The 23,002-nt window shown below is 36.6% G+C and overlaps 1 protein-coding gene and 1 long non-coding RNA gene across 3 annotated transcripts; one reads left to right on the top strand and one right to left on the bottom strand.

The window, feature by feature from the left end:
- Positions 1–6,928: 6,928 nt before the first annotated feature.
- LOC106755235 (glutathione S-transferase F10-like) lies at positions 6,929–10,717 on the top strand. The gene is made up of 3 exons (XM_014637346.2): positions 6,929–7,087; positions 7,215–7,263; positions 10,212–10,717. The coding sequence occupies exons 1-3, from the start codon at positions 6,944–6,946 to the stop codon at positions 10,664–10,666; spliced, it is 648 nt and encodes a 215-aa protein (XP_014492832.1). The 5' UTR covers positions 6,929–6,943; the 3' UTR covers positions 10,667–10,717.
- A 318-nt stretch (positions 10,718–11,035) lies between these two features.
- On the bottom strand, positions 11,036–12,560 carry LOC111241233. Of its 2 annotated transcripts, none has more exons than XR_002667078.1 (2): positions 12,277–12,560; positions 11,036–11,774 (listed from the first exon to the last, which is right to left on the bottom strand). It is a non-coding gene; the product is annotated as an uncharacterized LOC111241233 (long non-coding RNA). The 2 variants fall into 2 exon arrangements; XR_002667079.1 differs by having other exon boundaries at positions 11,036–11,690; positions 12,277–12,559.
- Positions 12,561–23,002: the final 10,442 nt, after the last annotated feature.

Here is a 23,002-nt window from a genome sequence, read left to right on the forward strand (position 1 = left end):
ATGATACAGGGAAGCACACCTACTGATGGGTGTTAGAAAGATTTGCACTTACTGACAAGTGCTAGAAAGGGTTGGGTCAGGCTCGTGACGTTTGCTTTGCTTTAAGCGTCTTGGACCCTGTAACCCTCTTCAAATTTTAATTTTCACGCAATTCCCACTCACTCTACTCACATATGTAACAATTAAGCCCTAAATACAACTAGAACAATATTAAGCATGCAACAAAAATAAATCAACCAACTGGGTTGCCTCCCATGTAGCGCTTGTTTAACGTCACGAGCCTGACCCAAAATCTTTCTAGCACCCATTAGTAAGTGCAATCCTTACCAATACCCATTAGTAGGTGTACCTTCCCGTATCCTTCAGTAGGTACTTAAACTTTCTAACATCCCTCAACAGATGTTATCCCAGTAGCATTCATTAGTAAATGTTGTTAGTGACATCCATCAATAGATGTCTATTCATTGTCCTCTTTCATAGCAACATCCATCGGTAGATGTTGTAGAAGCATCCATCAGTAGATGTTATTATCATCACTGCCATCAGAAGCAGCATTTAACCTAAAAAACTCAAACACAAAAAATCAAAGCCAAATCACACAAAAAATTAATTAAAAAGAAAAAGTTAGAAACTGGGTTGCCTCCCAGCAAGCGCTTCTTTAATGTCACTAGCTTGACCCAATTAAGCCCAATCCGGATTTCTGATGTTGGTGGTCCTCCTTCCTTCATGACACCAACAAAGTCTCAACAATTTTCTTGTCACCAACTCTAAGGATCCTTAATCTCAAGAACTTTGTTTGCTTTGATAGTCTTGACAACCCATAACCTATTCTTGAATTTCACTGGTGTGCCAGGATTGGGTTCATCACTTTTCACATCAGGGTGTTGGTGAACCAATTCTCCTTTCTTATCTTCCTTCTTCATTATCTATCTTCTTTATTTACTACTGGCAGTCTTCTCTACTTCCAAACCTAAACAGAGAGGTCCTGATGATCTCGTGCTCCTAGTACAAATTTTATCCTGCATACACTAAAGAGCACTGCACTAGAGCACACACAATTAGCCCAAAAAATAAAAACAATAAAAGATATAATTTTTTTTCTCTTTTTTTTCTTTTTTTTTAGAAAGATAAAGATAGAAAGATAGAAAGATAAAAAGATAAAAAGATAACAAGATAAAAAAATATAAAAAGTCTAATCAGTTAAGAATCACACAAATAGAATAGTTATACCATGAGTCCCTAGCAACAGCCCCAAAAACTTGTTAAGACTCCGACAAGTGTATTGAATCGTATCAAGTAATAATAAGTGGTAAGACCAAGTATGGTTTTCCCAAGAGACTCACGACACTAAACAGTTGTGCTTTTCTTAACCAATTAAGACTATAAGAACAATATTTTGGGGTTTTTCAATGCAAAACAGTAAAAGTAAATATGCATGCAATTTGATCAATTGAGGTTAAACACAAAAGTGAATGGATGATGTTAATAATATGAGATGAATATGTTGTTAGGGTTTAGATTTCACCTAATCACTCGCATGCATAAATGAATTCATCTTCTTTATTAATGCCAATGCCACTTTCCAATTTATCCTAAACCCAATGTCTTGGTGAAAAGAGCCTACTCCTAATTACTAGTTTACAATGTCTTGTCTCCCTAGAAATTGATCATGCATTACATTCGCACAGAAACTTAAAGGAAATCGGTCCTCCTATCCCTATGTCTAGGTAATGTTGCTCCCGAGAGAATTCCCTAGATCATGATTTGTAGATATCTCATGATACCAATCCTAAGGAGGGAAGAGGAGAATTTTCATATTTCCCAAATCCACCAACCCTAAGAGTGCAATATCTCCTCATGATACCTACAAATCATAAGATGTATATCATAAATAAAAGAAGAATATCTCTAATAATTAATGAAAGAAGCAATAATCAATTCAAATACAAGAGTGTTTAGAGGTTACATCTTTCCCCAGCAACAAATAAGATTAGTTCTCCATCGTCATGGAAGAACTAGGTGTACAATGAAATGGAAGAGATAGAAACCCTGGAAAGAGAAGAGGAGAGCTCCTGCATCCCCAAATCTGGCCCCAAAGGCGTGAAAAGTGTGTTTCTATGCTTAAGCCATCAACAAATACATTCCCTAAGGTGTCCAGGTCTTTAAATAGGACATAAAAATAACAAAAAACGGGTCTAGGACCAAAACAGATCATAAAAATCGCATAAACTGGCCCAAAACTCTCTCTAGTTGACTTTTCAAGCATTCTGGTTGACTGGTTGACTTTTCTGGTTAACTGGTTGACTTTTCTGTATTCTGATTGACTTTTCTGGTTTCTGGTTAACTTTTCTGCACTACAACTCCTTGATACTTCAACCCTTCTTTCAAATCATTCCAAAAACTTACAAAATCAAGGGAATTTAGTAATAAAATCATCAAGTATACCCTTAACTCTCTTATTCACAAAACTAAAACAAAATCATGAGTCTAAGCAAGTTTCTAAGTCAAAAAGGGTGCATTTGATATCAAAATTAAGTATAAAAGTAACGGTTTTTGAGCCGTTATCAAGCACCCCCAGAGACGCCCTAGGAGGAGAGTTCCACTGCCATATGCTCAAGGACCAGCTCATGATGTCGAGCCATTTCAGATGAGGGACATGTACATGTCTCTTATGTAGTCCAGACTTGATTCCATTCATAGAGGACAGGTTGCTACAGTGGAGATGATCATAGGCATGTATGACACTCCTCCAGCTCATAGGTGGACGATGGAAGAGTTCAACCACGTGGTGGCTTGGCCAAAACAGGCACAGGGTAGTAGATCTGGAGCAGCTGAAGCTCCAGCGATGGATGAGGACGCTGAGGACGATGATGATGATTTGAGGATGCTGAGGTTGGAGAGGAGGACTTCGATGATAGTATGGGATGAGGGACAGAGATGGCATCTATTGATGGATGCCAATTATATTAGAACAAGATTTTTCTTATCTTTTTCTTTGTAATCTGAACTTATTTGCTTCTGTTGAGTAGTATAGGATAGGATTAATGTACTTGGTCTAAAACGTTTTTGATATGATGGTTTGACAGTTTGATGTTGCATAAGATAAATTGCTTGATGATGCTTGACATTGAATGATGATTGAGTTTGCCATATGCTGATATACAGGTGGAGTGTTCGCTAGCTCTGTGAACATATGCATGATTATATTATGATTATGATGCTAAGCAAGGTGTGATTTTGAGATATGTGGAATGTTGAGAGAAGCTTATATGAGAGGTTTTGAGCTTTAGAGTTTTTAATAATGTGATTGCTATCTACTTGAAAGCATGAATGATATTGCCCAAGTTTTATGATTGGTTGAATTGCATGTATGTGTCATATGATCAAGGCCATTTTTGAGTAAACCCTTTCTTAGCCAAAGCAAAAGTTTTTGTCTCAATTAAGAAGAGCACAATGTGTTCTACCCTTTTTGAACCTAAGCTTTAAACAGTATGTGAAGCCCTTTTGCAAAATCTTTACCTTGAGTTAAGTTGAAAATTACTGTGTGGTATTGATAAAGGTTCAAGTTTGGGGTTGTTGGGAAAATTGAAAGAAAAATAAGCATTGAGCTAATGTGTTGAGTAAAGCATGAAAATCATGAAAAAATAGAAAAGATAGAAAAGATAGCATGAAAAGAAAAGCTCAATGCAAAGAAAGGGGAAAGTTGGGAATGAGTGAGATTGGTAAAAAGAGAGTTTGTGCTTGATATATGAATGTGTAAATAACTCTCTTAACTTAAGGATTTTGTGATCTAGAAAAACCAATTTTTCTTGTTAGCCCAACCACATTATAAGCCTTGAAAAAGTCCTTGTGATGACATGTATGTGTGGTGATGATTGATTGTGGTAAATGAAAGGCAATTTTGTTTTATGTGACATATGGATAGTGGAGGGAAGGAGTGAACCTTTTGAAACACTTGAGTGATTAAGTGAAACACCTTGTTCGGTGAGGAATGATTTCATGAATTCATTATTTCATCTGTGCTTAGTTGATTGGTCATTCATAAGAATAGCATCTGTCTAAGATTATGTGATTGTGGGAACACTGTGATTAGTTCATATGAAACATGTGTGCATCTTAATTGAATTCTATTGATGAGCTGATTAGAGTGGTGAATTGTCTTGAAATATTGGTTTTGGAATGAGTTGAACCATTGTGATAATTTGTGTAGGACTAAGTTGCATTTTGTTTGCTTGAGGACAAGCAAAGTTCTAAATTTGGGGTTGTGATAACGGTTCAAAAAGCATTATTTTTATACTTAAATTTGACATAAACACACCCACTATGACTTAGAATTAGCTTGAAATCATGAAATTTGCTTAAGTTAGAGAATAAGAGAGTCCAAGTTGGTTTTCTTGGTTTTATGCTTGGTTTTCCCATGATTTGACAGGATTTATCAAGAATTGAATGAAGGAAGATAAAGAAGATAGGAGTTGGACTTAAGAGAAGGAGGAAAGATGAAGAAAAGAAGAGTCGCAGCTACCGTCGGGCGGTGAACCCACCGCCGGGCGATGAAGCCACTGGCAGGCGGTGGAACCTTCAGGGAATTCTCTGGCAAACGCTCAGGCGGCAGTGCTGAGGGGTGATGTCAAGTGTCAAACATACCGCCGAGCGGTGGACTATTTGGCCTGGGCCAGTTTCTACTTCGTTTTAATGAGTTATAAATAGATTTGGACGACCTAGATGGTCTAACTTTTGGCAGAAAGGACGCAGAAACACTCTTTTCACTCCTTGGAGGCGGATTTTGGATGCGGAAGCTCCAACTTATCAATTCTAGGGTTATCTTTTCATACTTTTCATTCTTTCCATCTAGTTTCATCATGATTATGTTGAACTAAACCCCTTTGTTGTTGGGGGAAACGATGTAATCCTATTGAAACTCTCATATATTGAAATTCTTGCTTTAGTTCATATGCTTCCTTTTATCAATTGTTAGAGTTTTTCCTTCATTATACTTGCATGCTTTGTTTAAGACATTATTCAATAGCATAATCTTTGATTCTATCTATATGGACACGTATAGTTAGGTCTAGACATGAGGGAATTCTCTTGGTAGCAATATTACCTAGACATAGGGATAGGAGGACCAATTGCCTTAAGCTTCTGTGTGAATTATGTAATGCATGATTAATTGCTAAGGAGACTAGACATAGTAAACTAGTAATTAGGAGTAGACTCTAATCACCAAGATATTGGAATTAGAGGAATTTAGAAAGTTGCATTAACATTGATAAAGAAGTAGATTTAAGTAGAATTTGTAAATATATGAGAGTGGATTAGGATGAAATCATAAATTCCAACAACACCATTCACCCATATAGTTCAATTGTCAAATGATCAATCTTTGCATGCATATTTATTTTCAATCTTGCATTTAAAACCCTAATTTTTGTTTCATCACGTCTTAAGAAATCAAGATATCACACGAACATTTAGGCCTAAGAGTCTCAAGGGAAACAATACTCGGACTTACCGTTTTATTATTACTTGATACGATTCGGTACACTTACCAAAGTGTTAACATAGGGTCAAACCCCAATTTCTTAATTCTCTCAACAACTTTAACAAATCTGGAATGCTTCACCAATGTTGTAGAGGGGAAGTTGACCATCACTAGAGAGATTGAACCCTGAGGAACCTGAGTTTCGAAGAATCCATAGTCTTTTAGAGTGTTAATAACATCATTTAGGCCATCTAGGGTTTTCTACTTAACACTCTTGGAGACTTTCTTAGTGAATTCCAAGGACAACCCACATGAGTTGATGATGTAAAGCATAGTAAAGGTGTTACCTTTGCGGCTGTCCCCACCAGAGGGGAATGTCTTGAACCTAAAAAGAAAAGCATTGTGCTTGTATTGCAGTAGAGAGAACCCAATTGAAATTGGGTGCTTCTGTGGTGTGTGAAGGACGCAGATAAACAAAGGGGTTTTGATTGAAGAATGTGTAGTTCTAAAATTGAGAAGAATGAACGAGAGTTGTTCGGTGTAGTTTGGTGCTATGTAGCGGCTAGTTTTCTCAGTAGAATTGTTATGCAATGGGGTTTGGCATAAACTTAAATTTAATTTCTTGCTGCCACATGATATAACACAATGTTACATCAACATTTTAAGTGCACCACGTCATCACAATTTAATGTCGTCAGTGAAAAGCTAACGAAGATGACTTAATTTGCTCAATTTTACAAGTATATGGACCCAATTGAGGTAGAAAAAATCGAGGATCCACCTCAGATTCACCAACAAATACCCATTTATATATTATAAATTGACCTTATCTTTAGTTGATGTGAGACTTCCAGTAACAGTTTCTATCGTCACTGTTGATAAAAAGGAAGATGAGAAAACGATGACTGCAAAGAGAGAAAATGCCAAAAAAAAAAAAAACACGTCACATGGATATTTTGAAAAACTAGTTTCAAAATACGTTATACTTATTTAAGGACAATTGTTTCAAAAATTCGAAAAGCTTTTTACATAATATATTTGATGTATTTAAAAAACTTTATTCAATAAATTTATCTCCAGAAATTTTATTTCGAAAATTTTGGACAACTTTTGGAAGTCGCTCTTATAAAGAGTAAAATTGTCATTTTAAAAATTTAGGGGTCCTAAAAAATATTTTAAGAGTGCAGGAAGTAAAAGCCTAATAATTTTGAAGGGTTGCATTTGCCATGCTTAAAGAAAGGGTGTGTTTTTTATGTCATTAGCCTTAGAAGAAACTCTGAATGTCTGCTTACTTTTCAAAGTAGCCTAAGGTAGCAAAATACTACTTTTTTTTCATGATAAATAATTGTCTAAAATCATCAACAGTATTCTAGAAAATGGAAAAGTATGCGATAAAACAATGAGTGAACAGCATGAAACCACAACTTGACTGACATACACAAACAAAATTTGGAGAGAAAAATGGTGGTGAAGGTGTACGGTCCAATTTATGGATGCCCCAAAAGGGTGGTTGTGTGTCTGATTGAGAAGGAAATTGAGTTTGAAGGAGTGCACGTTGATCTCTTCAAAGGAGAGAATAAGGAACCCGAGTTCCTTAAGTTGCAGGTCCAATTTTTCTTTTGCTACTTAGATTTTGACCCACTAGCTGCACCTTAACTTGGTTTGAGGATTTTTGTTGTATTATCCTTTTTTTTTTCATGTTTAATTACACTTATGTCTGATAATTCTGCAGCCATTTGGATCACTTCCTGTTATTCAAGATGGTGATTATACTCTCTATGGTAAACCACAAAGCCTTTGTAGCAGCACTTCGTTATTTAAGATTTTTGAAAATACGATACTAAATGTGTTATATGAAGAAATTTATTGTATTATTTTATTTATTTACTTTATATGTATAGAGTAAAAATTTATAAGAATATAAAATATTATTGATTCTAAATAATAAATAAATATACTTTTTTTTATATAATTAATTAACACCGAGATACCTTTTCGTCATAGTCTTTCTGTTTTTCTTACTTTTGAACCTTCTGCTCCAAGTATTTTAAGTTCGTACTAGGTGGAGGATACCTGCAAAAGGCACTCTGCGCTCAAGTCAAGCGTTGATCAATGATCTTTAACTCACAATAAAGTATTAGAACTTAGTAAAACATGCTTACCTTTGCGGCTTAGCTTTCTATTTATAAGTTACTTCATGGACCATAAACTGACATAGGTTTAATAATACAAACTTACATTTAAATTTGGTTTGTTACTCATAAACAGCTTCTTATCCTGCAATCAGTTATCAAAATCTTTAATTATTGTGTTATTAATTTATTAACTATTTATTTGCCCAAACTATTCGTCCAATAACAATATATTGTACGTTGACTCAATTATGGCCCAACATCAATAACTTAAGCGTTGGTCCAACATTTAATCTCCTTGACAATTAGCACAAGGAATAGACCGAACGGTTACGAATGTTAACCGTTCGGCCTATCCTCTATACCATACATATGCCCCCCAAGTCCGAGTTAACCGTTCGGCCTAAGCCAAGGTTAACTATAGGACTTATAACAGATATAAGTATTGGGTCCCAATTATTGTAACCGCTCTCCCATTAAAAACGAAAACTTTGTGCCATTGGATTGAAATCTTTAACCATTAAATGGTTATTTTCATTTCCCGCTCCTAAGGTAGTTGTAGTGTCTAGCAATCACGACCCTTAGATTAAAGTTCATCGTACGACTCTTATTAATTTTAATTTTGTCATATAAATATGCATAATCCACTATGTTGTTCCACTTTTCTAGTAGTTTTCTCCATAGAGCACCTGGTTGACAGAGATTTCAGGTAACCATGACTTCCATTGTTAACTTTCCTTCATCTACTGAATTTGTGGAAGGAGAAGAACGAGGCAACATCAGTGACATATCACCCTCTACTCCATTAAGGCCATCAACTTCTGCCAGACAACCAGGCTCTACAAAGAAAACAACGAAACCCTGTTAAATGGCGAAGCAACTTTTATCAATGGGAATGTCCTAGTTGAAGGTCGCGAAGAGGATGGAGATCCAACTCAAACCCTTCCTAGCGCATGATGGCAAATGCTAACAGGGCCAGTCTCGAACTTAAAGGTCAGAATGAGAAACTTGTAAAAACAAATGAGGACCTTAAGAAGCGAGACAAAGAACACTACAACCATTGTGAGTCTAAAAGGGCAACTGATCGAGCTTATGGCCTATAGTAAAAGCCTTGGCACGACCTGTTGTAATGTCCGACTTGAAAAGGATGCCTTGGCTGCAAAGACGAAAGCCCAAGATCTACAAATTGCAGAAATGAAAAAGGCTGTCTATGAAGAGCATAGTCTGGGCTTTGAAAAGGCATTGAGGCAGATCCCTTATCTTCTAAATGTGTCCATTGACGGGGTTGGATTTGATGTGAAGAAAGACATCTATCAAGGTAAATTGGTGCCATTGAAGAACATACCTGATGAAGAATTTGAGGCCGAAGTTCCAGCTAAAGAAGTCGTGGGAGATGTCGTTGCTGAAGGACAAGTTGCAGAAGAAGGCGCGTCTAGGGAAGCTATAATCAATGAAGAAGAGGTGGCTAACGAGACTGGAGGTCAAGATGAAGCTACGAACCCTTCCTCCAAAGAGAATATTAATCCTACGATTAATGTAATAGACTAGTTGTAATTTCTCTTCTTGGGCTACTTGTTGCAGTGTTATGCATATTTTAAACTCTTTTGGTTTTCATACGTACTTTGCTTGGAAGATCGCAGACATTTATTTTTGTTTCAACTTAAAATTTAATTACTTTTCTAAGTTATGTTTAACATATGCCTTAGGTGTTGTTGAACAACCTTCACTGCTTGAATGACTTGTTATAATTATGCAACATTTCATAGCTGAAAATGTTGTCCGCTCGAAATTACTCGCAGATAAAATGACCTAAGTGAACATCTTACTTAAATATATTAACCAGCCTGCTTATGAAGATCAGTGTGCAATTGAAATATTCATTACTTACTTATCGCTCGGTTTAGACTACGAGTTGCTTGAGAACGTTCCCTAGGTTGGATGAGAGTAAGAGTTCATTGAGAACGTTTCTCACCTCTCGGTTTGGACTACGAGTTCATTGAGAACGTTCTGTAGTGGATGAGAGTGATAGTTCATTGAGAACGTTTCTTACCTCTCGATTTTGGCCAAGGAGTTCACGAAAAACGTTCCCTAGTGGACGAGAGTGACAGTTTATTGAGAACGTTTCTCACCTTTCGGTTTTGACCAAAAAGTTCACGGAGAACATTCCCTAGTAGACGAGAATGACAATTCATTGAGAACGTTCCTCACATCTCAGCTTTGTCCTAGGAGTTCAAACTATTTATCAATGTTGTGTAAGTTGTGAAGTTAGGACTGTTCATTCTTGCTATGCACTATTGCCTTTCCTAATTGCTATTTCTTTGATTGGGGATGTTTTGAAATTAGTTACTTCATGAAATTCGTGTTAGTTGCTTTTGATAAACATATGTTATGGTTTGATCCTTGATGCATCATACATATCTCTACCGTGAACCTTAATGGGGTGGTATGAATTTAATTTTATTGTTTGAAATTTCCAAAAGTAGGATAATCCAAAAGGTTGAATGCTTACTTCCCCGAAATACATTTTCTCTACCTTTTCGCAAATGTAGGATAGTTTATGTCCATTCTAATACACTGATTTTAAACCAATGTTGCAGAATCTCGTGCAATAATCAGATACTTTGCAGAGAAGTATAAAGACCAAGGAACTGACTTGTTGGGAAAGACAATAGAAGAAAAGGGTCTTGTGGAACAATGGCTTGAAGTGGAAGCTCATAACTTTCACCCACCAATCTACGACTTGGTTATCAATCTTCTGTTTGCCCCATTAATGGGTGATCCCTCAGACCAAAAGGTGATAGAAGAGAGTGATAAAAAGCTTGAGAAGGTGCTTGATGTTTATGAGGAGAGGCTCTCAAAAAGCAAGTACTTGGCTGGTGATTTCTTCAGCCTTGCTGATCTTAGCCATCTCCCATTTGGTCATTATTTAGTGAACCAAACTGGAAGGGGGAATTTGGTGAGAGAGAGGACGCATGTGAGTGCTTGGTGGGATGAAATCAGTAACAGACCATCTTGGAAGAAGGTTCTTCAGTTATACAAATACGCTGTCTAGATGCTTAATTAGCTCTATCTCTATTTCCATTGTGGTTGAGGGATGAGCCTTCAGTGTTTTCTAATACCTGTTTGAGAATAAAAGTAGTATCTGCAAGATGTGGACCTGTGGTTAGTTCTTGGATTTAGACCTTTTCCTCTTAATAATAACATAATTTATAGTATTATTACTTGATGTGTTCCTTGTCTTGTGTTGAAAAGTAAAGAATTTTTATTTACATCTGATAAGTTTGGATCTTGAGACTTGATTGAGTTAAATTTATTGATTTAAATTTTCATTATAAGTATCAATCCAGATTTTTATTGAATTTTTAATGGATCAAAATAGATTAACAATTTTGTTTTACCTGGCAAATGATACTCTGATATAAAATGTTTAGAATTCTTCTCATTACAAACTTTTTCACAGATAATAGTAATAGCTGTTTCCCAAGATGACCAAATTTCCCTTTTGCATAATACTATTATTTTCCCCATGTTCACCAAATAATCAAGACTCACAAATACTACTGATGTACAATCATTTTTCCAGTTTTCTTCCATTCAAGATCACAATGACACCAGATGTGGTGGTAAACAAACTGCAATGGTGGATCAAAGTTTTGTCCTTCTACTTGTGACTAACGTTTAAAAAAAAAACACCTCTTTTACTTTTTTTTTCCAAGTAACTCCACCCTTTGAGACTACTTTTCTTCAAAATACTTCAGCATCACGTAGAATGAGGTTGAAACCATCACGTGAATGTTGGCTCCAACTTGGTAAAATATACGTTGGCATATTCACAAACACATAGAGTCTAGGTTTTTTGCCCCCACTTTCCCCCATTTGTCTACGTATCCAAAACAACTAAACCATAAAAGCAAATTACAAAATTACAATGAGCATTTATTTGACTAGAAACTGCATATTGACACTAGATTTTTCATATACAAATTCCACGATTTACTCAATGATTATCACCACTGTATTGTGTTTGTCTCGATTTTTGCCTTCTCCCACCAGCCCCTCATGGAGACATTATGCAACTAAAAACCACAATGCAGAGCAATGCAACACTCACAAATCCACACAGACGGAAGGCAAATCAAGCTTTAAGAAAAGCCAAGATACTGAAGATATAAAGTATATTTAAATAAATAAACAAATACGAAAAGTCCTAAAAGTGCAAATTTCAAACATATAAACCCTGAGAATGGCAATTTCAAATAAACAAACATAATAATGATCATGCAGAAACAATGTAAAAGAATTTTACAGTGCAAAATCAGACATCGTCTTTCATTTTTATTTTTTTTTAAAACAAAACACTCCAAAGATAAGAATTCAAATAAAACCCTGAAAGTGAAATCTTCAAATAAAACAAATAAACAAGCCCAGAATGTGATAAAATTGGAATTCTCATACAAGAAGAAAAATATCCGCAAACAAAAAAAATAAAAAATAAATGGAATATTCGAATAGAGAGACTCAAGAGACACGCCAAACCTATAACATCAGCAAAGATTTATTCTTACTAAAATTTTTAAAAAAAAAAATATATATATATATATATATATATATATACACACACACAAATATACACACACGAAAGAATGAATGGAGATCTGGAACCTTCAGATTATCATCACGAGGCCGAAGGGTACAAGCGGTGGCGCGTGGAGAAAGGGAGCGAGAGAAGGCGAGCAGCAAGGAAAGTGAGTAAGAATATTCAGATTGAAAACTAAATAGAAACATCATAGAATGGCGAATGAAAACCCCTTTGTTCGTTTCTATCAGGTTGCGTTTCAGTGTCCACATGTTTCTTCCTTCCTTCCATGGCGCCGCTTCCAGCACTCTCTTCACCCCCTCTCTCCCGAACCTCTTCCTTGCAACAACCCTCCCTTCTACCCTTCTTCTATAACCGTATTTATATCCCTACCTTTCATCACATTATTTTTTCTAATTACAATGATGTATTAAAAAAGTATTTTGCAAAATTTGTTACTTCATTATATTTATTTTTTATATGTTTCAATTATTTAATCTTATATTGCTTTTAAAGTTTACGTAGTTTTTATTTTTCATAGGATACATTTTTATTTTAAATTTTGCATCATTATATTGATGTCCTTATATATTAAATATAAAAAATAATATAATTTTTAAGAATTTTCATAATCTTAGATATTTTTATTTAAATTTTTAAAATTAATTTATTAAATATTTGAAATTTAAATCTTTTAATTAAAAAATATAAATATATTAAATAATTAATAAAATAATTTAAAATTAGTAAAAATATTTAAAATTATAAAAAAAATTAATTATTTTAAGGACTATTAATTGACATTAAAATCAAATAAAAATATCTAATTTAAAAATATAAAACTTTTAGATACTTCAAAACAAAAACTTTTAATATAATTATAATTAAAAATACTCACATTTATAAGATTACTAGGATTTAATTAAGTTTAAATCAATCATATTTCAAAATTTATTCTTAAAATTAATAATGTGAAATTATACAAGGTATAAATATTAATGAGGGGTTAAGTGTAACATTACCTAATTAAACGAGACACTTAATTTAATAATTTTAATATTCAATTAAATTTGTGTAAAGGAGGCATGTCATTCAATATTCTTGGATGTGAAAATAATTTAATTTAAAACATTAGAAGTGAAAAAAAAAACACCATGTAACCACTAAATCATAAGATAATAAATAATAAATTTTATTATTTGAAGATGTTGTCTACAATTTTCTGATAATGCATAAAAGATATTTATTTTCAATAAAAAATTAAAATTTAGGTAAGAATATGAATCAATTACTGTATACATAAACGAATTTGGATGAATTAGGTAAGTATACGTTAGTTGTAAACTACATTCGTAGTTATATTGTTTAAATTTCAATCTTTAGCTATAAGTATATTCAATCATTTTTTTTTTCTTTAGATACTTTTGTATACAATTGTCCAAAGCTGAAAATGGAAGATCAAGTGCAACTTTAGACAGACATGGACATAAACTTTTATTTATTGTTATTATTGTAAAACATATCGAAAATTGTTTCCTTTATAACTTGAAAGGTAATCCAGAATTAAAAGGAATTAAGATTATGTTTTTTCATATAATTATTGTAGTAAATATAACATTTTTTTTCTCAAATAGTTGACTTATAACCTTATACAGATACATTTATGGTTTTTGTTCCGCTTATGTCGTTGTCAAACCCTACTTACACAATCTCCTTCGAACGTACGGTCACTCTTGTCTTCTCGTCCTGGTTGTTTCCTCCAATTCCTCCTGATTCGTCTGAAAATTCCTTTACTCACGTCCGGGCAGGTACCTGTTAAAGACACTCCGACGCTCAAGTCAATATATAGTCAAAAGGTAGAGATAGAGAGGGAAAGTAAATACTAGGAATAAATGTGCATTCAATGTAACCAACCACCTCCTACCTTTGACCTCTTATTTATAGTTGTCACCATGGGCCTATAATTAACAAAGTCCTAATTACGGACCAATAGTTGGTCCAATACTTCTAATCTCGTTTTACCTTAATTTAATTTTATTGTTTCTCTCTTCATGATCAGCTCGCTCGGGATATATTCTTACCCCTGTTGATAAAGTTGTTTCTTACATCTGGGGAACCGGTCGTATCTTCCGACCGTCCAGACCCAACGGTACACAGGCCCCCCAAGCCCTAAGCAATATATTGTTGTAGGGTTTGAGAAATGACCCGGTCGTAAAAGGGGGGAAGCGGATGCACAGTTTACAACGTGGAAGTATTTTAGGCAGGAAAAGACATGTGTCACGCATGGGAAGTGAGCCGTTGGACGTGAGAGGTTTGGGCGGCGAGGATGTGTTGTAAGTTTTCAAAAAAATTTCTATAAATAGGGGTTGAGGTTGAGTCCTGGTTACGCTTTTTCAACCCTTCTTTAAGATTTCAATTCTTTATCCCCTAGGTAATAAGATGATTGTGGTCAACATTGAGTCTTCTTTGGAGTCATCAGGTCGCGGCGGCAGCTTGGGTAGGGGTGATGGTGGTGAGGGTAGTGGTTATCGTGCCCAGTCTTCATCTCACAGTTCTTTGTCTTCTGATTCTAGCTTCACGTCTTCCTCTCGGGAAAGGATCCCCCCGACGGAAGAGGTCCAACCTACGGTAGGTCAGGCGAATCCGGCCGGAGTTGATAGTGGTTTGAGGACACAGTCTCCTGACGTCGGGGGTGGCAGGATTCTCAACGGCATTCCCTTGTTTCTTCTTCAAGGGGGGTGATGGTCGATCTGGTACCACTTGTTCCGGTCGATGGTTTGTCAGCGATTGGTGGTTATGACTGGATTGGTTTTGACATAAACACCCAAGTGTCCTCATATCATTCGTGGATGGGCCTTCGAGATTTGGTTGATCGGTCGTATATGGTGAGGGATGTGGCGGATGCCCAATTGATTCGAGTGACCGTCACTCGCGCGAATGAGCGGGTGTCTCACAAGAAGGATTCTAGCGTAGACGACTTCTTTTTCGTTTATGCTAACATTTTTAACCAACTACATATTTGAGTCCCTTTTACCGACTTCCAGACGGCCATCCTCCGTGAACTAAATGTGGCGCCGACACAGCTTCATCTGAATGCTTGGGCCACTGTTCAAGCTTTCGGTGCCGTGTGTCTGGCTGTAGGAGTAGCTCCTACTGTTCTCGCATTCTTATATTATTTCGACGTTCGTCCTTCTCCTAAGGGCAGTTGGGTTTCCCTAACCTCCGTGAAGGACCGGACTCTGTTCAAGCCGTACTCAGAGTCTTATAAAAATTTCAAAGACCAGTTGTTTAAGATCGTGATCACAGACTCCGGGCATCGTGAATTCTTCGATGAGGAAGGGTTCCCTCTTTTTCCTTTGTATTGGACGGATAATCCTAAGAAAATAAAGGCCTATGTGAAATACGATCTAGATCTTGGGGAACTTATCGTTGTTGACACCATCAATTCCCTCCCAACCGCCTTCCCGCTCGCGGCTTGGTTGACTGTCTTCCTTTTGAGGATTGTGATCGGAGGGCGTTCAATACGTTATTCGTTCAGTTTGTGACCTGTATTAATAAAGTGATGTTAACTTAGCTGAGTTTTTTGTTTTCTTTCATATATCATGGCTGCCCCTACTCCCCGTCAATCCAACTTCATGGCATCCAGGAGAGGTTTTGCCAACATGTCCTCCATAGTTAGGGGGCATTGTTAAGCCACTAGCAAGTGTACCAGATCGTTATCAAGTAATATAATTGGTAAACTGTTGACTCACTGGCAAGTGTACCACATCGTTCAAGTAATATAATCAGTAATACCCGATATCGTTCTTCCCAAGAGACTCGAAAGGCCTTATCATTTGTGTGAATTGAAATCGTAAGACTTGTAGAGAGAAAATAATTGTTGTGGATGCAAAAACAGAAAATAAACATGCAATGTGTTTGATTCAGTTGACAAGAGAAAGACTATGGATGAATGGAGTTGTTGGGGGTTGACAATTTCATCTTGTCTGCTCCCTCTTGTCTACTCCTCTTGTTTAATGTGCTTGATTATCTAATTGTTATGCAAACTTTCTTGGCCTACCCTTAACCCGATCCCTCGACGAAAAGAGCCTATTACCAATTACTGGCTTGCTATCCCTCGCCTCCCCTAACAATTACTAACGTGTTAAGAACAGAAGCAAAAACAATTGATCGTCCTACCCCCTATCCCTAGGTTGGTATTGCTTAATCAAGGAATTTCTCACCAGTTCGTGACAGCACCGTACGTCCCCGTATCAATAAAGACAAACAACAGTTATCGAATGAGTTAAACGATAAAAGCTTTAAGCGCAGATGAGAACCCAACAATTGATAATCAAAGCATATGACAAACATATAAATAAACAATAGTTTCAATAAAAGAGAGTTTCAAAAGATTACATTGTTCCCTCAACAACAAAAGGGTTTAGTTCACCATTGTCATGGTGAACTTAGATGAAAAATGATGGAAGAATGGAAAAGCAAACCCTAGATAGGATGAAAATGAGCCTAAACATCCAAGAAATCTTCTCCAGAGAGTGAAAATTAGGTCTGGCCACCCTCTTGTGTCAAAAGAATGCATCTAAACTCGCACTAGGACTATTTAAAACCAAGAAAAGTGACAAAATTTAAGCCCAAGCCCATCTGACAACCGTCTGACGCCTAATTTGACCGCCCGGCGGTTTCCCTCAAGTCGCGCCACCGTCCGGCGCTCATTTTCATCGCTGGGCGCTGGTCAACTGGTTGACTTTTCTAGTTGACTGGTTGACTTTTCTGCATTCTGGTTGACTTTTCTGCACTGCAACCGTTTGATCTTCAACCTTTCTTTCCATTCATCTCCAATTCTAATCAAAACCTTGCAAAACAATGCAAAACAAGCACAATATCTCTAAAAACAAATTTTGACTCTCAAGTGACTCAACTTACGTGTTTTGCTTGATTCTAAGCTCATTCTAAGCCTTAAAGGGTGTAATTTGGTCTCAAATGACATATGAAAATAACTGTTTTTCAACCGTTATCACAACCCCAAACTTAGAACTTTGCTTGTCCTCAAGCAAACAAAACAAAACAGCAAACAAAATAAAGCTTGGCTTTCTACTATTTCCTCCAATAGTTCAACATTCCTAAAGTACATGACAAGAATTACTCAATTTCAGACCTTCAGTGAAATCAAATCAAGATGCATGCATGTCTTGAATTCAATTCAATTCACAAATTTCTCAATAGATGTTACACATTATGAATGACCAATCCACTAAGCAAAGATGCAATCATGAAATTTAGCAATTCTCACCAAGCAAGTGTTTCACTCAATCACTCAAGTGTTTAAGGTGGCACTCTAACACTCTATCATTCACAAGTCACATTAAACAAAATTGCCCTTCATCTCAAACAATCAAAATCTTCACATGCAAATGCCATCAAAAGGACTTTTCTAAGGCTTGTAATGAGGCTGGGCTAACAAGAAGAATTGGTTTTTCTGGAATGCAAAATCCTTGAGTTAAGAGAGCGACCATAGTATTCAACATTTAAGCACAACTCTCTTCCTCACCAATCTCACTTATTCCCAACTTTTTCCATTTTCTTTTGCATTGAGCCCATCTTCATGCTTTTTTTTTCTTTTCTTTTCTTTTTCTCATGTATTTTTCTTTTACAACATTTGAGCTCAATGCTTTTCAATTGCCTTCCAATTTCCCCCATGCAACCCCAAACTTGAACCTTTTCATCGCATGCAATTAAGCTCATCCCAACTCAAGGTAAAGAATTTCAAGACAAGGGTTCACATCTTGTTTATGGCTAAGGTTCAAAAAGGGTATAATATTTTCAAGCACTTTATGAGAAAATTTGGCTAGAGAAGGGTTTTCAAAAATGGCGTTGATCATATGACATTCACATGCAATTCAATAAATCATCAAGATTAAGGCAATATCATTCATGTTATCCTGTGAACAATGCATACAACAATAAAAACTCTGGAGCTCAATACCTCACAAAACATGCTTTCTCACTGATGAAGGTTTAAAAATAGTTATTTTCATATGTCATTTTATACCAAATTACTCCCTTTACTACTTAGAATGAGCTTAGAATCAAGCAAAACTCAATAAGTGAGTCTGTAGAGAGTCAAAAGCTATTTTTAGCGATATTATGCTTGTTTTGCATTGTTTTGTAGCAATTTTGAGAAAGTGAAGAATGGAGTTGAAGATAAAGGTCGTAGACTCAAGAAAAGAGAAGAAAATTGAAGAATTGAAGAGTCGACGCACCGCCCGACGGCAAATTCTACCGTCGGGCGGTCCAGGGCAAGGAGTAGGCATCTGGCGTTGGCACTGAGCGGATTTGCAATTAGAGGCAAACCGCCAGGCGGTAGACCCCTGTCGCCGGGCGGTAGTGCGATTTGTGGGAAACCGCCGAGCGCCACACTTGTTCTGCCGGGCGGTTGTCTGCTGGGCTTGGGCCTATTTTCGGTTGCGCTCCTCACCTATAAATAGTCCTATTGTGAGTTTAGATGCATTCTTTTGACAGAAGGGGGCGACCAGACCTAATTTCACTCTCTGGAGAGGATCTCTTGGATGCTTAGGCTCCTTTTCATCTTATCTAGGGTTTGCTTTTCCATTCTTCATCCATTTTTCAACTAGGTTCACCATGACAATGGTGAACTAAACCCTATTGTTGTTGGGGGAAACAATGTAATCTTTTGATACTCTCTTTTATTGAAACTCTTGTTTATTTATATGGTTTCCATATGCTTTGATTGTTAATTGTTGGGTTCTCATCTGTGCTTAATGCTTTTATCGTTTAACTCATTCGATAACTGTTGTTTGTCTTTATTGATATGGGGACGTACAGTAATGTCATGAACTGGTGAGTAATTCCTTGATTAAGCATTACCACCTTGGGATAGGGGTAGGACGATCAATTGTTTTTCACTTATGCTCTATAATGCTTTATTAATTGCTAGGGGAGGCTAGGGATAGCAAGCCAGTAATTAGTAATAGGCTCTTTTCACCGAGGGATCGGGTTAAGGGTAGGCTAAGAAAGTTGCATGATAATTAATTAATCAAGCTAATAATTCAAGAGGAGGAAATAAGAGAGAGCGGATAAGATGAAATTGTAAACCCCCAACAAGTCCATTCATCCATTGTTTTCTTCTTGTCAATTGAATCAATCTCTTTTGCATGTTTATATTTTGTTTTCACATCAAATTAATTAATTTTTATTTTCAAGTCTTACGATCTTAATTCACACGAACGATAAGGCCTTTCGAGTCTCTTCGGAAAACGATACTTGGACTTACCATTTATTATTACTTGATACGATTTGGTACGCTTGCCAATCCGTTAACAAGTTTTTGGCGCCGTTGCCGAGAACTCAAGGTTAACTTTTTCAAGTAGTGTGGATTGATTGAATTTGACTTGGTTGTAATTATTTTTGTTTTATTTTTATTTCATTGCATTTTATTTTATTTTTCTGTAAAAGTGCTTTTAGGGTTTGTTTCTTGTGTATGCAGGAAGCAATTCATACTAGAAGCAGAAAATACCAACAACCTCTCTTAGAAGGTTTACCAGAAGGGAGGAGAAGGAGACGTCCTTCACGTGAGAGATCTCTTTCTCCTGAAGCAATTTCACAGTCTTCTCATGAGATTTCTGCACCAGATTTTGAGGAGATGGCTAACCAACCTCCTCCTAGACGTACATTGGGGGACGCAACAAATGCAGTAGGCCCCTTGAACTTCAACAGTATAGCGGTTCCAGCTGATAACACAACGAGCATGGTGATGAGTCTTGCGCTCATCCAATTAGTCCAGAATAATCAATTCCATGGGTTGTCGAATGAGAATCCTTATAAGCATTTGACTATCTTTGGTGAGATTTGCAACACTGTCAAGATAACCGGAGTGTCGGATGACAGAGTTAGACTCAGTTTGTTTCCTTTCTCTCTTGGAGGAAACACAAAGGATTGGTTGAATTCTTTCCCTGAAGGAACGTTCAGAACTTGGGAGGTCGTGGCGCAACAATTTGTCACTAAATTCTTTCCAATTCCAAAAATTAATCAAGGGAAGCTGGAGATCTCTTCGTTCAAGCAAGGGATGGAGGAAACTCTCGGGCAAGCATGGGACAGATTTAAAGGTTTATTGAGGGCAACCCCAGTCCATGGGTTCGATAAGACTTCATACTTACTTGCTTTCCTTGGAGGTCTACGTGCTCATTCCAAGATGTTGTTAGATGCCTCAGTTGGAGGTAGTATCAATAGAAAAACGGAAGACGAGGCGTATGACTTGATTGAAGAGATGGCCTTAAACGAAGTATCACAGAGTGAGAGGGGCATACAAAAAGGAGGACTCTTGCATCTTCCTGCTGGAGACGCTGCAGCTGCTTAGAATCACCTTCTCAGCCAGAAATTAGACAAGTTGACGAAGGTCCTCTCCGAACTTCCTAGGGGAATAAAAAATATTTCTCAGACACAACAACTTTGTGACTTATGCGGTGGTGACCATATCAATGGTCAATGTGCTTTCACTGAGGAGATGCAACAGGATGTTAATTATATGGGGGCCCAATTTCAATACAAGCAAGGAAATTTCAACCATGGTAATTCTAGCCAAGGTTGGAAAAATCACCCGAGTATTGGGCAGAGCCAGAATAATACATCTGGACAAGTGGGCAACTTCAGGCAGAAACAACCCTCTCCTTTATGGCAGCAGGTGAACAACTTGACTGAGACAGTTAAAGAATTAATTGACAGATTTGACAAATTTTTGAAAGTTTATGAGTCTCAACAAGCGAGTGACCAGGCCAGCTTTAGATCACTAGAGACACAGATTGGACAACTATCTAAGAGGGTTGAAACCGCGGAGAAAAATCAATTTCGGGCTAACACTGACGTCAACCCAAAAGAGGAGTGCAAAGTTGTTATAACAAGAGGAAAAAGGAAGCCAGAGGAGGAAACAATTGAGATCGGAAGCAGTGAGGACGAAGAGGAAGAGAGGATTCATAATAAGCATAAGAGATGCGAAGAGAAGAAAGCAAAAAGAGAAAAAGAGAAGGAAGGTATTAAAGAATCACTCCGGAATATTCTTAATAAGGTACCCATTAATCCTAGAACATCTTCACAAACTTCTGAATATGATGAGAGGATCAAATACTATCTGGGAAAGTTAATTGATCTGGGTTATGAAGAAAATCAGGAGCAGTTGGTTAAACCCAGGAAGAAGAACCATCCGTAGAAAATGGAGGATTCAAGAGCTTTGACTCTTCCTTGCGTCATAAATGATGTAGATTTAGGAGAAGCTTTGATTGATTCAGGATCAAGCATTAATCTAATGCCTCTCAGTGATTTTAAGAAGCTTAGAGGGATAGAATTAAAGCCTACCAAAGTGATCTTGACAGTGGCGGATGGGTCTAGGAAGAAACCAGTTGGAATGGTGGAAAATGCAATTGTTCGGATTGAGGAGTTGGAATTTTTGGTTGATTTTATAGTTGTGGATATGACCAATGAAGGAAAAAATCCATTAATCTTAGGAAGACCATTCATGCGGACTTCTAAGATGGTTATACGTATCCATGATGGAGGAATAAAGTTAAGGGATCATGACCGAGTGTTGATTTATGGCTCTAAAGAAACTGTACAGAGGGTAGTCAGGAGAGTCAAGTATAAAAGAGCCAAAAGTGAAGTTGCAAAGGAAGAAAAATCCACAGGTATTAATTTTCATTACAATTGTAATGCCTTGCAGATTCATGAGAAAAGGAAGGTGTACAAGAAGGAATCAACCTCTTCAGAGGAGACGTCATTCCTGCGGGGCTTTTCAGTGCGCTTTAAAAATAAGAAGTGGATTGTCAACAGGAAGCTAAAAGATGAAGGAATGGTGGAGATTAGAAGACCATATTCCACAGTGGTCAAGAGGGTGGACAGAAGAAAATTGAGTCGGTGGGACGATGAAGATCCCAATGTGAAGAAAAAGAGTTGAATTGCTGGAAATCATTTTTTGTATTTTTTTTAAGAACAATTTTCATTTTCAGTTATTTTCACTTTTTACTTTCATTGGAACATGTAGTTTTTGAATTTTTGGAACAATTTTTGGGTAGCATCTACTGAGGGATGCTAAAAATTTTAAATCCACTGAAGGATTCCAGGAAGGCACACCTACTGATGGGTGTTGGAAGGAATTGCACTTACTGACAAGTGCTAAACAGATTTGGGTCAGGCTTGTGACGTTAAACAAGCGCTACTAGGAGGCAACCTAGTTTTCTCTCTTTTACTCTTACTTTTTAAATTCCTAGAATAGGTTGAATTTTAATTTTAGTGTGTATTGTTGACTTGAATACTTTTTCTGAAAATGTTTGACTGACTGATGTGCATGATGGAACTATTTGATGATTATTTGATGTGGATGATAATTGAGTTGTGTTGTGTGTTAATATCCAGTGAAATAGATGTGTGATTAATTATGATTGTGGTTATGATGCTAAGCACGATGTATGCATGAATCTTGTGCGAGAAAGCATGTTGTGTGAGGTATTGAGCTCCATAGTTTTTATTGTTGTATGCATTGTTCACAGGAAAACTGTTGGTATCTGATGGGTATGGTTCAAAGAGTATAACACAGCGGAATTAAAAACTTAGAGAGCGTATAAGCGTGTTCTGTCACTGTTAAAACAAAGTTGGTCCTTTTTCGCAAAAATAATTTTCTTTCAGAAAATTAATCAAACAATTAATATGCGTAAACTAAAATGAGTGTAGGGAATAGAAAAATCACACGAGTATTTTTATACTGGTTCGATTCAACAGAGTCTACGTCCAGTCGCTAATCACTGTAAA

Source organism: Vigna radiata, unplaced genomic scaffold (genome assembly GCF_000741045.1).
Source record: "Vigna radiata var. radiata cultivar VC1973A unplaced genomic scaffold, Vradiata_ver6 scaffold_312, whole genome shotgun sequence".
Classification (NCBI taxonomy): Eukaryota; Viridiplantae; Streptophyta; class Magnoliopsida; order Fabales; family Fabaceae; genus Vigna; species Vigna radiata.